The sequence below is a fragment of the Xenopus laevis genome, chromosome 5S (genome assembly GCF_017654675.1).
Source record: "Xenopus laevis strain J_2021 chromosome 5S, Xenopus_laevis_v10.1, whole genome shotgun sequence".
Classification (NCBI taxonomy): Eukaryota; Metazoa; Chordata; class Amphibia; order Anura; family Pipidae; genus Xenopus; species Xenopus laevis.
Genome location: NC_054380.1, coordinates 36,622,052 through 36,638,924, shown reverse-complemented (window position 1 = coordinate 36,638,924; position 16,873 = coordinate 36,622,052). Strand labels below are relative to the sequence as shown.

General features: G+C 36.8%; 1 protein-coding gene across 1 annotated transcript in view; it reads right to left on the bottom strand.

Annotated features, from left to right (window-relative positions):
* Positions 1–16,873, bottom strand: part of ttc13.S (tetratricopeptide repeat domain 13 S homeolog) — a 33,682-nt gene that overhangs the window by 14,276 nt on the left and 2,533 nt on the right. The window contains exons 2-14 of the mRNA XM_018265193.2: positions 16,047–16,141; positions 15,444–15,519; positions 15,042–15,112; positions 14,419–14,484; positions 12,921–13,013; positions 12,089–12,205; positions 10,608–10,718; positions 8,036–8,118; positions 7,461–7,602; positions 5,688–5,862; positions 4,369–4,525; positions 3,325–3,455; positions 264–396 (exon numbers count right to left, since the gene is read on the bottom strand). Of these exons, the coding sequence (XP_018120682.1) occupies positions 264–396; positions 3,325–3,455; positions 4,369–4,525; positions 5,688–5,862; positions 7,461–7,602; positions 8,036–8,118; positions 10,608–10,718; positions 12,089–12,205; positions 12,921–13,013; positions 14,419–14,484; positions 15,042–15,112; positions 15,444–15,519; positions 16,047–16,141 (1,450 nt within the window). The remainder of the gene's footprint in view (positions 1–263; positions 397–3,324; positions 3,456–4,368; positions 4,526–5,687; positions 5,863–7,460; positions 7,603–8,035; positions 8,119–10,607; positions 10,719–12,088; positions 12,206–12,920; positions 13,014–14,418; positions 14,485–15,041; positions 15,113–15,443; positions 15,520–16,046; positions 16,142–16,873) is intronic.

Genomic DNA, 16,873 nt, shown 5'->3' with positions numbered 1-16,873 from the left:
GAAACTCATCAAACAGCGATTCTGTTTACTTGATTATGTGTTGTTGCTTGCCCATAGAGAGATTCATTGTGGGCCAATTTCCTTATATAATGTCAGTATAAACAATACATATTTTGGTGTAGTGTATTTGAATCACAAATCTTTGTGACATGTAGCAGATAATGAGTTGTAATCAGCCACAGTAACCTAGGATAATACTTATGTGATATTTGCAGAAAATTTAGAGACATTGGCCAGGTCAGATTTCAGCCAGCCATCCATACCTTCTCCATTTAACAGCAATATCAAACATATCCCTCCACTGCATCAATCTGGTTTTCCCATTGATTCGGACTTTTGAATTAGTCCATGTTTTGTGCAGGACTTGCATGATTTCCAGTGCAGCCAGGCCCATTGCTGCAAGACACAAAAACAGCAGGGTTAGCACAGAAGGAGACACCAATTAGAGATTATATAAGTGAGACATAATCGATCTGCCACAAGGCTAACATGGCTTTCTTAGCAGAACTTCTGTGAATCTCTTATCAAGACCTGTCATATTCTTTGGAAGCAATAAACACATTCAGCCTTTTGTGTGAACCAATCGGTTACAATGATATGTTTTTCAGTTTTGCGTGTTATATCTGTTGCGGTCTTTCAATGGTCCAATTACAATATACTTGGTAAAATATTATGAAACATTGTTGCACATCTTAGAAACAGAAAAAAATACTATAACATTTTCTTAAATCAGTGTTCCCTGTATACATACAAGTGATGATTATTTAAAGGGTTGGTTCACCTTTAAGTTAACTTTTATGTTATAGAACGGCCAATTCTAAGCAACTTTTCAATTGGTTTATTTTTTATAGTTTTATAGTTATTTGTAGGGATGCACGAATCCAGGATTCAGTTCGGGATTCGGCCTTTTTCAGCAGGATTCGGCCGAATCCTTCTGCCCGGCCGAACCGAATTTCAATATGCAAATTAGGGGTGGGGAGGGAAATTACATGACTTTTCGACCACAAAACAAGGAAGTAAAAAAAATTCCCCTTCCCACCCCTAATTTGCATATTGAAATTCGGTTCGGCCGGGCAGAAGGATTCGGCCGAATCCTGCTGAAAAAGGCCGAATCCCGAACTGGATTTGTGCATCCCTACAAATAACTATAAAATAATGGATTCTGTGCATCCCTAGTTATTTGCCTTTTTCTTCTGACTCTTTGCAGCTTTCAAATGGGCGTCGCTGACTCCCTTCTCAAAAACAAATTCTCTGTAAGGCTACACATGTATTGTTATTGTTACTTTTTATTACTGATCCTTCTATTCAGGCCCTCTCCTATTCATATTCCAGTCTCTTATTCAAATCAATGCATGGTTGCTAGGGTAATTTGGACCCTAGTTACCAGATTGGTTGGGATGCAAATTGAAGAGCTGCTGAGTAAAAAGCTAAATAACTGAAAAAATTTCAATAATAAAAAATGAAAACTAATTGCAAATTGACTCTCTACATCATACTAAAAGTTCTCACATGTGAACAACCCCTTTAATTATGTTTCTCTGATTTGAGCAATCAAATTAATTTCTTTCCTATGGGGATGTTCAGCAGTAGTACTGAACTGTAACACTCCTTTGAATCAATAACTCCCTAAACAGAACAGCTATTGTGTTGAAGAGGAACTCTGCTCAATATTTTTTGTTTAACAAAAGGAGATTACATTTGAAGCAAATTTCCTGTATACATTAAAGGGGTTGTTCACCTTCAAACAACTAGTTGTTTTCAGATAGATCACCAGAAATAACGACTTTTTCCAACGACTTTCTAAGTGCGACTGTTCTTCTAATATTGAAGTGTAAAGTGTCTTTTTTCACCTTCTGAAGCAGCTCTGAGAGAGGGGGTCGCCGACCCTGTAAACTGCTCTAAATGGATACATTTAATTGATACATGTCTTATCTTTGTCCCTGCTGAGCAAAAGCTTTGGGTTTCATTACAGGCAGTTGTTTATAATTGATACAATAGTTGCTAATACTCCAGAGATGCTGCTGAGAAATGTATAAACTAAATGTTGCAAAATTGTAACAGTTTAGTCTGCGCCTGAATTACTAAGCTGCCAGACTCAAACACCGTAGACACGAACATTCAACTTTAAACTTTTGGAAAAACAGTAAAAAAACAAATATTGGAAAGTATTTATTTCTGGGGAACAATCTAAAAACAACTGAATTGAAAAAAAAAAGTTTTTGGAAGGTGAACAACCCCTTTAAAAAGCTTTACTGGTTTTAAAGTTATCTGTAATTTGCATTTTCAAGCCATATTTTTTGTCCCTATATGCAATTGTGACTGTCTGCACAGTGTAGCAGCCAAGCCTTGACTACAATTCCCTTCTACTATATTGTTTCAGCAGTCAGAACCAGCGATAATAACAGACGGGATATGGGACAACAAAATACTACTTTCAATGACTATTAGGGATGCACCGAATCCACTATTTTGGATTCGGCCAAACCCCCGGATCCTTCGTGAAAGATTCGGCCAAATAACAAACCAAATCTGAATCCTAAATTAGGGGTGGGAAGGGAAAACATTTTTGACTTCCTTGTTTTGTGACAAAAAGTCATGTGATTTCCCTTCCGGCCTAATTTGCATATGCAAATTAGGATTCTGTTAGGTCGGGCAGAAGGATTTGGCCGAATCTGAATCCTGCTGAAAAAGGCAGAATCCTGGCCGAATCCCAAACCGAATCCTGGATACGGTGCATCCCTAATAACTATTGACTTATAACTTTAAAACCACTGAAAACACTGAATTAGCTTGCAAAGAATAATAGTTTTTTTGCAAAATAAAAAGTAAGTGAAGTTCCCCTCTAAATCAATTCTTGCAAATACTGGACTTACTAAATTGGATTTACGTGTTACAATGAATCAGTAGCAAAGAAACAACTAAAATCCCCATTTGATAAGATACACTTGCTTTGTACAGACTATTTCAGTAACATTTTGGGGCAGATTTTAAAATGTGAGATTAAAGCTCACCACAGAAAGACTCACTCACTTTCTATTCATTCTTATGGTTTTTTTTAAAAGCATATTTATCAACCGGTTAACAGATAAATACGATTCTAAAGATCCCATAAGAATGAATAGAAAGGGAGACTTTCTGTGGTGAGTTACATTTTTATAAATCTGCCCGAAAAAGTAAAGGATAAATGGACAGAATTCACATTCAGGCCTCTGCTGTTGTGCTAAGTTAGTACCATAAATGTTTACATGAACAATGACTGTTCTGTGTGAGGATCATCGTGTCAGTTAATGCAAATGTCTTTCTTCCATAGAGTTAATGCCATACCTCTGTGAATTCTTCTGTTGGGTAAGAAGCCATATGTCTCATATTGCATTAAAGATCCAAGACTGTCTGCTACACAAACAAGCTCTTGTATTTCTGGCTTGTAGCTTTCAAAATTTTGAGGTAGAACATCCCTAAAGAGTGGAGAAAAAAAATCACATTCATGAGCAGGCAACCTACTTTCCTGCTTTGAACACAACAAACCTGTAATAGAGTTAATAACGTCTAGGCCCAGCATATACTTGGGTCCTAAATGCATGTGAATACCATCTGTTTTCAGAAGGCTTTACACTGCAAACTTTTATTATTAACACATATTTATAAAGCACCAAGATATTCTGCATGCACAACATAAGGGTGTAGACTTAAAACATACAGATTATAGCTTGCAATCAAAATATGAGAAGGGGGCATGAGATCCAAGGTGTAGGGATTTAATTCAGTACAGGTATAGGACCTGTTATCCATAATGCTCGAGACCTGGGGTTTTCAGAATAACGGACCTTTCCGTAATTTGGATCTTGATACCTTAAGTCTACTATAATGTAAACATTAAACAAACCAAATAGGCTGGTTTTGCTTCCAATAAGGATTACTGATATCTTAGTTTGGATCAAGTACAAGGCACTGTTTTATTATTACAGGTATGGGATCCGTTATCCGGAAACCTGTTATCCAGTAAGCTCCAAATAACGGAATGGCCGTCTCCCATCCAAATAATCCAAATCCAAATCAATTTCCCTTTTCTCTGTAATAATAAAACAGTGCTTTGTACTTGATCCAAATAAAGATATAATTAAACTTTATTGGAAGCAAAACCAGCCCTTTTGGGTTTATTTAATGTTTAAAGGATTTTCTAGTAGCCTTAAGGTACGAAGAACCGAATTACAGAAAGATCCCTTATCCAGATAACCCCAGGTCCTGAGCATTCTGGAAAACAGGTCCCTTACCTGTACAGAGAAAAAGGAAATCATTTTAAAAATTTGGGCTGCTGGAGAATGAATGTTGCTGCTTCCACAGAGGTCACATTTCTATGTTAATACTTACTTTATATGTGGCTGCAAACCTGGTTGTTCTTCATAATCTTCTATTAAAAATGGTAAGTTCTTTGCCCAGTGGTCCTTGAAATTCCCAGGCAAGTCAGCATCAATATTATATTCTGTTACTGGGGTGTCTAGATGTGCATGTAAATAGCGAGAGTACTCTGTGAAGAAACAGAAGTGGGTAAAATTTTGTCCCCCCCCCTAGTGCTTCAATCTTAAAACTTTAACTGCGGAGTTAGGGAGTTGAACATGGCACAATAAGTATGTTTGACTAAACAATTATAAATAGATGCAAACTTTCTTATTGTTTTTATAAACTAAATTTATAGCATAAACACATCATTCATTTTCTATCCAGGAGTCTAATAAAATGAGTAACAGGAAGTAATAAAGTGAAAAAAAACCCCACTGTATAATTAATAGCAGCAAAGCCTGCATACAATACAATATTAATCACTAAAAGAGATGAGTTTGTAAAGAGCCTATTGCTTTCGGAAACACAGTAGAAAACAGATGTCCCTTCAAAAAAAAAAAAAAAAAGGAAAAATTACTGTGCACTGAAAGCAATTCCTCCACTCTAGCAATCATAGGTTTAAAATGTTTGAGATGTAAATATATCTTACACTCTTTAAACCCTGTAAAATATGCAAGGATCTTTGTTAATAAGTCTCTGACAGCAAGCCTTTTGAAATTCTACATACACACTGAGTACATATGGACATCTTCTTTTCTGAGCCATTTCAAACATTAGGAGAGCTAACATGACACTCAACAGCATTACAGAGAATAGGAGTGGGAAAATAGTGGAAAATTATTTAAGTCTGTACATAAAACTGCGGCTTAATGACACCCTATTGCCTTTTGATGCCACTAGAACCATCCCAAAAAATGTGGCTTAACTAAAGCAATTAGGGCTTGTTAAGGGGATAAAGGGTAATTTATGAATATAGTGCATTGTGCAAAGTTCTTTTTATCCAAACTTTTAGTGTTTTCCCCAGAATTCCAGCATAAATGCAGTTCTAAGGAGTTGATGAACGTCATTGCTAATGTATGTGTTTAAACATTTCCAGAGAGTCACTTCCAGTTTGTGGCTTTAAAATGGCATTAGCATGCTGGGTATTACTTGGTTCTAAGTCAATTCGGCTAGAGCAGTTGGACAGGAAATCAAGAGAAGCCCATATCTGGGCTGATAAGTTGCCAACTTCATCTGGAGGAACTTACCTGAAAATGCTAAGTGATTTAATCACTGTTGGTACCTAAGAAATTGGCACCACAGGTGAAACTAGCTTTTCTAATATGGTAGTGTTGAGAACAGCTACTTACCTCTTAAGTATTTTACTTTCAAATATTCTTGACTTGCTTTCTGGCCCGGCAGAGGGTCATTTAACATTACTTTAGTCTGAGCTTTTATTCCTTCATAAAAATGTCCCATTGACACATGGCTAAGTCCTTTCATGTACTGGCACACTTCATTGTAAGGCTCCAACTGAAGGCATCTCTAAAACAAAAAACAGAATATGATATGGGCTTTTGTTTTCAGATAAGTAAGTGGCCTCCAAGAGAACTGACAACTGGGCAGTTCTGGATTTCCAAAGTAGAGTGAATGTCCATCATAATAACAAGTTTGACACAAAGCAAACAGTGTAATTGAGTGTCAAACTCCGACAACAACTTTTGACAAATAGAAAGTGACGTTTCAAGCATCAATTGAGTTTGCAGATAATTCTACTAAACTCCATGGCATTATGTCTATTTCAGCTTAGTGGAGGATGTTCATTTTTTATTAACGTTTAGCATGTTATAGATAGGCATATACCTTATCAAATTCTGTATTTTCTAGATGTATTTCTATATCCAGCCTGCATCTCTGCAGAAGCACACTCTGTTCCACATATTGTATCTGCATTTTCCAAAGTTTTCATTTTAATACATATTTTTACACAATTTGAGAATTTACATGAAACTACAACATCAAACTGACCACTGCTCTTGTATTAGTTATAGCAAAATGAACTGTTTACCACTAAAACATTTTAAATTATTAAGAGGATAATCATTTTTTTTTATTTCTTGAATCAGATGAATATGAATGTAGGAGTGGCCAAGGATGACTTTGATGCAGTTTTCCAGCTTTAATATATTGCAAGATTTGGGCAAATAATCCCAGTTTTGTATAAATGGGGGGGGGGGCATTTTAGTGCCTGTATGTACTGTAAGATATGGGTGTCTAAAGGGCACGATATTTTGTTGCTTGGTAAAAGCTGGATTAAGGGTCCCTGGAGTGGATGGAGGAGAGCAGGATGGGTTTCCATCCCTGGCTCCATATAATGGTTTTGCAGCTGCCAAGCTAAAGGCAGTTAGAGTTTATTAACTACAGGTATGTGGTAGTTAAAAGGAGATGTGGAGCAAAACCCCAGGGCTGCTTCCCTCTCGATACCTCCTGAAATGGAGGAGAGTGAGGGGTTACATGTGTTTGTGAGCACCAGGGAACAAGAGAGTGATTCCCCTGAGTTGGAGAGAGCTCCAATAGTCTGGAGAGAGGACAAGAGAAACCGCTCACCAGGAGACATGAGTGTCTCAAGTATGCCCAGAGAGGATTCTGGGATTTGTGGTCCACTGAAAGCCATTGAGGGAAAAACTCAACTGTGAGTAAAGTGAACATCAGTGAGGGTGCTAGAATTGGGACTGTTAATGCTATGATGTGAAGCATATGTGATTCCCCATGTGAAGCCAGTGGGCTGAAGATTTTGTGTTTTGTGCAAATAAAAGCCAGCAAAGTGGCAATTTGAACTCTTTTAAAGTGGTAAGTTTCAGTTTCTGTGCTGGGGCATTGGGTTACGCTATCGGAAGCTCACAGTACAAAATGTGTTAATGTTCCAATGGTCTCTCCTTCGATGCACAGCCAGTTCATAACTTAAAAATCTTTAGTGGTGAACGCAACTTTCTCTTTGCACAAGGTGAAAGGTCATCCTGGAAACTGTTAAGCACTATTCAGGTCAACCATTGTGTGTATATGTGGAAATCAGGCTAGTATAACTAGGGTTACAGATAAGGTCATAAGAATAGCATTCCTTTAAACAAATAAAAAACCCACACCTTGAAGTTTGTTAATGCCTCCTGCAAACTCCCATGATGATACAGCATCATGCCTCTTAACTGAAGAGTCTGCACATGATTTTGATTTAGCATTAAGGCCTTCTGAAAGTTCTCCATGGCTGCCTCAAAGTTGCCAAGCTCTCTAGGATAATAGAAAATAAATGAATATATCTGTACAAATATAAACATCGTAACACCAACAGAGTAGAGCACACATCTGAATTCAATATTTCATCATATTTATAAATGAACCTAATATCTGTGCTCTTGCTTAGAAACAGAAAGTCTGGAAATCAATCCAAAGTAGATTTGGGCCAGTATTTCAATCACAGAACAGGAGACAACAATATTAAAGCGAGATAAAAAGGTTTCTTTATTTTGGGATTATAACATAAATGTATTTTATGATTCCTTAACAAACGTTGTTACTGTTGCCTTATTACATGTACATAACTACAAAGCAAATGCTTGCTTAGCATACTGTACTGGTATTCTGCTTACCAATGCCAAGGTTAAAAAAAAAAGGAAGTTCTGCAGATGTTGCAAGATGTATAAATAAACATGAAGTCACTTACCGATAGGCCTGACCAAGACTTTTATATGCTTCAATGAAATTTGCTTTCTGCTTCAAGGCTTCTTTGAATGAGTCAATGGCTTCCTAAATACATGAATGCAAGTTTAAGTACTAGTTATTCTACCCAGTCTAAACAGGCATTCTGCTACTTATTCTATTATCTGTTCGCCTCTTTATATAATGAGAGGGGCGAAGCATGCAGAAAACAAATTTAAAAAATGAATAACAACATGTCCACATATATAACTGAATTTAAAAATATAATAACTGAAGGTGTGTGTGCTATACAGTTCTAAAATTATTTTCATTTAAAATTCTTCTTGTTTATACTTGATTAGTGGAAATACAATGGTTGTTAATGTATAACCAACCATTATTTTCTTTCTTCATTCTCCTATAAAGTGGTAAAAGCGAATTGCTCCTATGAAGAGGTATTGATTCATTGCACAACTTGTGTAAGCTGCCACTATCCTGGAGTTGCTGTTCATAAGCCTTTCCCCAGTAATACTTGGCTATGGCTGGGGAAACATCAAACTCTTTGCCAGCATCTACAGTAAAGCAATATAAAGAGTAGCAGAAGTGTGGTAGTCCCTTGTGAGCAGCCTTTCTACATGAGCTTTTCTGGACATCAGGTATGTTATCACAGTGGGGGATTACTTTCATGTATTATATAATAGGCCCGCTCGCACACCTTGGCTCGGTGTTGGAGGGATCGGCACCTTGGCTCGGTGTTGGAGGGATCGGCACCCTCCCAATTAATCACATACACTGGCACTCGTGGCAAATTCAAGCAGGGAGGACCCCCCCCCGCGAGGTCTGTGAATTTGCTGCGAATGCCAGTGTATTTTTCTATGGGATTACTTTCATGCACATCTATTCCTATACCAGGGGTCCCCACATTCAAATGTAAAAAGAGTTGGGGGAGCAAACAAGCATGAAAAAGTCCCTTGGGGTGCCAAATAAGGGCTGTGATTGGCTATTTAGTAGTAGTAGTGGACTGGTAGTGGACTGGCAGCCTACAGGAGACTCTACTTGGCACTATACTTAGTTTTTATGCAATTAGAACTTGCTTTCAAGCTTGGAATTCAAAAATAACCTGCTTTGAAGACCCTGAGAGCATCCAAGGGGTTGGAGAGCAACATGTTGCTCACAAGATACTAGTTGGGGATTACTGGCCTATACCAACATTTAACCCTTTTAACCACAAGACAACTGCATACATTTGGTTAAATGGGTGGTTCACCTTTAAGGTAACTTTTATTATGTTATAGAACGGCCAATTCTAAGCAACTTTTCATTATTTTATTTTTATAGTTTTATATTTATTTGCCTTTTTCTTCTGACTCTTTGTAGCTTTTAAATGGGCGTCACCGACTCCCTTCTAGTCAAAATACAAATTCTCTGTAAGGCTACGCATGTATTGTTATTGTTACTGATCCTCCTATTCAGGCCCTCTCCTATTCATATCCCAGTCTCTTATTCAAATCAATGCATAGTTGCTAGGGTCATTTGAACCCTAGCAACCAGATTAGTGAAACTGCAAACTGGAGAGCTGCTGACTAAAATGCTAAATAACTCAAAAACCTTCAATAATAAAAAATGAAAACAAATTGCAAATTGTCTCAGAATATCACTCTCTACATCATACTAAAAGTTATCTCAAAGGTGAACAACCCCTTAAGGGTACTGCATATGAATACATGCCTAAATATCTACAAAGTGGTTTCCATGCAAAACCTTTTCTTGATATTAAGCAATAAAGCCATTTTCATCTACAACAAATTTAGCTTGTCTGCAAAATTAATTTGCATTTTTGTAACTGCTGGAAATTCTCAGTATAGGCAGAGCCGCAGAAAGGAAGCACAATTTCTGCAGAAGTGTCATTGCATCAAAGCAGGCAAGGTGTTTATCTGGACCACTTTAAATTGCTCTAGGAGAAGTAACACAACAGGAACATGGTCAAGCAGCCTATAACCTAAAATAGTACTAGAAATTTAGTTTGATGTAACTGTTTTGATGCGCTTGTTTTGACACCATATAGTTGCCCTGCTTACTAACACCACGGATTTATAGCGAGTTGTTGGTCATAATGCAGCACTTGGATATGATGCCTTACCTATATAACCTTAGGATAACCAACATGTAATCACAACTCATAAATAACTTAGGCCCAATGTATTCGAAGGTAACACACATGCACCCAGCATTGGTTGAATATTCTTGATTTGCACTGGTGCTCCGTCACAGGCAACCACAGGGTTAACTTCAATATATTAGGATAGCAAATCACGAAAAACAGCAAAGAGCAGAATACCTGCTATTCAATCTTTATTGTGCATTCCACACAACATGTTTCGGGCAGCAAGTGCCCTTTCTCAAGTGACTTTCGTGATTTGCTATCCTAATATATTGAAGTTAGGCCCAATGTAGACAGGATGTATTCTCTGTGGGGCATTTACTTGAATGCGATTCAACTGACTGACAGTAACTAGACAGTGTGTCATGGTCCTTGTTGTTTAAATAAGGCTTGCTGTTTTTACATGCTTAAAAAATATAACTGTGATCTGTTTTACCTTCAATAACCCTCTGTGAAAGAATGTCAAACCTTTGTACAACACGGCAATGGGCTGCTTTTGATTCAGGTTCAACGATCGCTGGAAATCTTCCTGTGCTGCCAGATAGTCCTGTGAAACATAAATATTTTAAACAAAAAGATGGTTTGAGATGGAGTATTTTTTTTATTTGGACATTTAGCAGCTTTGGGGATTAATAAATCATAAAAAATTCGAGTTTTCCTTTTTCCCTCTGGAAAAATGGTGATTTCCCCTTTAAAACTCTGACCAGAAAAAACATGGACTTTAATAAATAACCCCCACAGTGCTTGGAAGATTTTATAGCACTTACCTCAGATAAAAAGTGTAGGGTACCACAATGCCTATACAGTCTTGCAGTAAAAGCTTGTACTCGATCCCAACTAAGATATAATTAATCCTTAATGGAAGCAGAACCAGCCTATTGGGTTTAGTTATTTTTTTCTAGTAGACTTAAGGTATGGAGATCCAAGAAAGATCTGTTATCCGGAAAACCCTAGGTCCTGAGCATTCTGGATAACAGGTGCCATACAGTATAACATAATTTATCAGTAACCAATTGTTAGGCAGCCTACCCAAGTGAATACCATTTCTTCCCAAACCAAGGTTTTTTTATGCAAGTACTGTACCTGCGTTTCACTTGTGCCTAGTCTTAAAAAATATCCAATAGAATAAAATTGGAAAATTTTCCTATACTGCACAAGTATTTTTGGACACAAGCGATCTTTGGGAAATGCAGGTAAGATGGCATGCAATTTAATTCACTGAAGGGATGGGGTGCTCAACAAATTGGCAATCCCTGATAAATTACACTTTTTTTGTTCTTTAAGCCAATAGGGAATCAATATCCAATGGTGTATTAAGCAATGGAATTGAATTATTATTTGCAACGACGGATATAATGATATAGCACTAGCTATAATCTTTGATATAAAGCAGATGTTTTAAAAGAGATTTTTTCACATTAACAAGTACACACCGGGATTCATTGACTAAAATTCGAAAATTTCTCATTATTTTCTTAAAACCACTTCAACCAAACTCGCATCCACATTTTTACCATATTTATCAATAAATGAACTTGAAAAAATCTGGTGCAGGAAAAGACTCAGTAAAATCATAAAAAAAAATGCAAATTGTATTTGTAAGTACAAATCCGATTTTTTCGGATTATCTCCCAAAAACCACAAATAAATCGGATTATTGTACAAAACCCAGAACAGATCATGATATCTTCCAATTGTAAATGGGACACCTGCCATTCCACATGACCTTGGTTTGAGATGGAGTATTTTTTTTTATTTGGACATTTAGCAGCTTTGGGGATTAATAAATCATGAAAAATATGAGTTTTCCTTTTTCCCTATAGAAAAATGGCGATTTCCCCTTTAAAACTCTGAGCAGAAAAAAATGGACTTTAATAAATAACTCCCACAGTGCTTGGAAGATTTTATAGCACTTACCTCAGATATAAAGTGTAGGGTACCACGATGCCTATACAGTCTTGCAGACGGTTGCAACTGGATGGCTCTTGTGAGGTCACTTAGTGCTTCACTAATGCGTCCCAAAGGAGACAAAATCTGTGTAAAAAGAAAAATCCTATGTCATTATCTAAAATGCAGGACATTTTTTCTATGTGCTCTTCTTACCACTTGGCAATGTATTTTTATAATTAAACTATATCTTTTGTAGAGTGGTCTGTATGCTTGTACAGCTCCCTTCATACACATGCTTTCAGGATTTCAATATGCAATAGAATTCAATACTCTATATGTACTGTAAGGCCTGGGGCAACATGTTATTTTAACTGGTGGACTAAATTGGGCCCCTGCTGGGCTCTATTCACTTAAATGGGTCACACCATGCTATGTGAGCACTGATGCTTCTCAGCTTGAAAGTGTATGTATGTGAAAGTTGTGTGCAGGGGGGAGACTACAGAGAAAGCAGATGTTGTGGTTGCAGGGGAGGGCAGGAGTGTAGGGGGTGCAGTCAGGTCCTTATTAATGAGTAATTTTAATATATCTTGGTAGAATAGGCCAACTTATCAATAATATAAAAAAGCAGTATAATATGACTGCTTGTGCTGTGCATTTCCACTGTATACAGGTACATGTCTGCCAGCTTACAAATTCTAAATGGCATGGTATGGTAGGTGCTCCATGACTGGACAGTGAACTCATATAGCAAGAAAAATGGGTCAGTTTTTATAATTTTCGTTTTACATGCTTCAAAAAAATGAAAATTCAGGGCCCTAAGATTTGCTGAATGTTGATGTAAAAAAAGGTGGATGCTCACTTCTGCTCTTTGCTCAAACACTTCTGGGTGATCTGGTTCCAGGCTGATAACACGACTTAACTCAAACAAAGCAAGTTCTGCATTCTTTATATCCTAAGAAAAAAAAGTACATATTCGTATAATAATATATGCAACAAATGCATAATTTTTGGATTCAGCCCAATCGACTGTAAAAGATCACCCTAGTGACCTTCATAGGAAGAATTCCTTGTATCACAATTAGGGATACACCAAATTCACTATTTTGGATTCAGTCGAACCCCCGAATCCTTCACGAAAGATTCGGCTGAATACCGAACTGATTCCTAATTTGCATATCCAAATTAGGGGTGGGAAGGGGAAACATTTTTTACGTGATTTCCCTCTCCGCCCCTAATTTGCATATGCAAGTTAGAAATTCGGATTTGGTTCGGCCAGGTAGAACAGTTTACAGGGTCGGCGACCCCCCCTTCCCAGGGCTGCTTCAGAAGGTGAAAAATTACACTTTAGACTTCAATATTAAGAATATGGTCACAGATAGAAAATAGAAAGTCATTGGAAAAAGTCATTATTTCAGGAGATCTTTCTGAAAACAACTAGTTGTTTGAAAGTGAACAACCCCTTTGAGCTAATCAATAAGGTTAACTAAAATAAAATCAGACAGAAAACTAGAAGGAACCTTCATATTTGCCAGTTTTATTACTTCAACAGGAATCGTATATAAGCGGTCATAATTATGGCCTTCCTAATTGATATCTAGTCAGCCACATACTGTGTGCTAATAAACATAAAAGAAGGGGTGCACTCCCATTGTGTAAAACTGTATCAGCACCTTTATTCAAATAAAGATATATTGCACTTACAATTTAGCAGAGAATGATTGTTCATCAAAAAAAGTCTGTTAAATCTGTTCCCAACGTGTTTCTTTGTATCCTGACTTTCTCAAGAGTGGTGGAGCACAGACACAATTTTACTTGATGGGAGAGCACCCTATCTTTTATATTTATTTGTAGACTTTGCCTGCTTGGGACTAGCAAATCAAGGAGGCAGCACCCCATGTGAAGTAACAGTAACACCAAAAAAACAATGGAGGAAATTGAAAAAAAGCTATATGGCACAAGTTAAAAAGTGGATAACAGAAAACGCCATTATATTCTACAGAGCTTATCTGCAATCTGCTGTGTAACCTGTGCCTTTTCTATTTGAATGGCTGCCCCATTGCTACACAGCAGCTTATTTATAAAAACAATAGTAGTGTTTCTGAAGCAAACACAGCAGTTTTACCAGAGCAGGGCAGCACTGCATTATATTTGTATTACTTAAAACACTTTAATTTTTTGATGTTACTGTTCCTTTAAGGGGAAAAAAAAAACCAGACGAATTGCACTCTGGCAGTTCGTATACAATCATAACATTAATTCAGTAATCCACATCTGATAAAGAAGAAAATGGTGGTAAAGAAAATGTCAACAAGCTATAAGTAACTACAGAAAAAAAACAACTTATTTAATGGATTTACCTGCAGTCCTTTCCTGGCATAAGCAATTCCCCGACCATAAATTGCGCTTACAAGATCAGGTTCTTCCTATTTGTATAAACAGAAAATTAAATAAATACAATTATAAGGAAATTCTGAACAATTAAATCATTTTAAGGATACTGTACTAACTAACATACGGACATGATTTCTCTAAATTAAACATAACCAAGGGTACAAACTTAATAAGATGGGTATGGAACAACTTCCTTCCCTACAGCAGTCAGTCCTTGCTTTAAAAAAAAAAAAAATGTATGAAAAAATGCTTCTCCTGCTGACACTGCTTTTTTTTTTTTACTCTTTACTGTTAACAGTTTCCTTCCAGACTCTGGAATCTCTGCACTAACCTTACTTGGTCCTTGTACTTAAGGCAGACTTAAGGAGAAGTTACAAATGGCCACATGATGTCTGAAGCAAGAAAGGAAGTCAGATGGAAATGACAGCTAAATATATGTGTCAATACATAATCAGGCAAATATGTCATCATTTTGTGACCTTCCCAGGAGCTTCACCAGCAACGGATCTTATTGTGTATGGCCAGCTTTATACATGTCTGGTAGGGCACGTCTTTTATAGTTCTCATTTAAATGGCAAAGGGGACTTACCTGGAGCATGGATGAAAAATGTTTTATGGCTTCATCCTGTAGACCACTGCCTATTAACACATAGCCAATAGCTTCAGCAATAAAAAAAAAAATAAGAAGATTATTGTGACTTCAGAAATGGGTGGGTTTAACATTTCTGCATTGCAGAGGATTACGGAAGCAATATAAATATTCATTGTCAAGCCTGGCAGAATGCAATGGATGGCAAATAATAATTGAATGATATAGAGATATATATATATATACTACATTCATAAGCATACGATGCATAACACACTTTAAAAAAAGTAAATCTTCAGCAGCAGCGTTGAACATGACAAATACCGTTTAAGATTTGGTACCGGATTTCCTACCCTCACTGAATTTCTGTAGCAAGAACATATTTATTCAGATTATACTCACCTAGTTCTTCATTAGTGTCATCATCGTTTGTGATAAATGGAAGTCGCTTCTGCTCAGCTAAAGACTTGGCTTGGCTCTGGTGTAATAATGCAAATAACAATAGAAAAAAAAAAACTATTATATTTGTGACATCTGAAATAAAAGGAGAAAATGTGACTGCCTAGCTTGACTGCAAATCACCTATACAGAAGTAAGGGGCACATGAAAAGGGGGAGAAAGATCACTTTGTACTTCAAAAAGGGACAGACGTTTGAATACGTTTATATGGTAAAGTCTTTCCATCTCATTTTAAACACAGCTCACCTCATTTTAGGGATATCCCTGTATATATGCCCATGGTCTTTCCAAAAATGTTATTTTAGGGGCATGATAACACATTTTGTGCTAGAGATTTGTTGCCATGACTTTTCTGTAAAGAGTCTCTATTTTATTGATCTACAATTCCACTGCCTCATCACATCCTCTAAACATAATATGAATTTCATAAAACTGCAATACCTTGCAGATCATAGGCTTTATTTACTATTAGGAAGGCAGTGTATATGGCACTCATTTATCAACAAACACAAATAATACTAATGAAAAACAAAAAAAAAGGTATACCAAAATCTTTTCTGTATTAAGTGAGATGATGGATTCACAGGCCGGGGATCCTCTTGGCTCACAGTCAATCTCACGGAAAGTAAAAAATGCTGAATCTGCAATAAAAGAGAGGAATTTATTGTTGTGAAGATAATAAATGGGGGTTACTTAATCCCAAATGAAGATAATACCTTTCTGCAATAGGTCCCTTTGTACCTCCCTTTTAAAGATATATATTTACAACCCTACAATATTTAAGCTATTTAAAGGTTTCCAGCTGATCAAGCAATTTCTTTTTTCAGTGCTTCAAACAGGCTTATTGTACAAAATGCAATGTTTTTTGTCTAGATTTTCTTTAAAAACTCATGCTTCATTCATAAAAATAATCTCTGTGCTTTCAGTAAATTGAGATGGAAAAAAAAAACCACAAAGCAAAAAACAGGATGTACTGTAGATTAGGGACAATAAAGGCTTCATTTTTTTCCCTCCAATACTACATACATCACACTCAGTGCTTGCTAGTAGATATACTTGAACGTGTGTTTATGGGATGTGGATTCTGATTTATACATACGCAAACATAACAAAGCTTAAAGGGAGTGTAAAGTCAATAAGATAACTGTAGAACTTGCTGACAGTGCTCTTCTAAACAGCTGATATTTTTTTAAAGAGTTGGTTATTTACAGTTTGATATTGCTAAATTGGACCTACAGCTCAGCCACTCTCTGCCACTCGCTACCAATACTGAATGAGGTGTCTCCGAGACTTTCAGATGGGCGTCGCTGACCCCATCTAAAAAACAAGGCTAAACACTTATTATTACTCCTACTTTTTATTCCTCGTCTTTC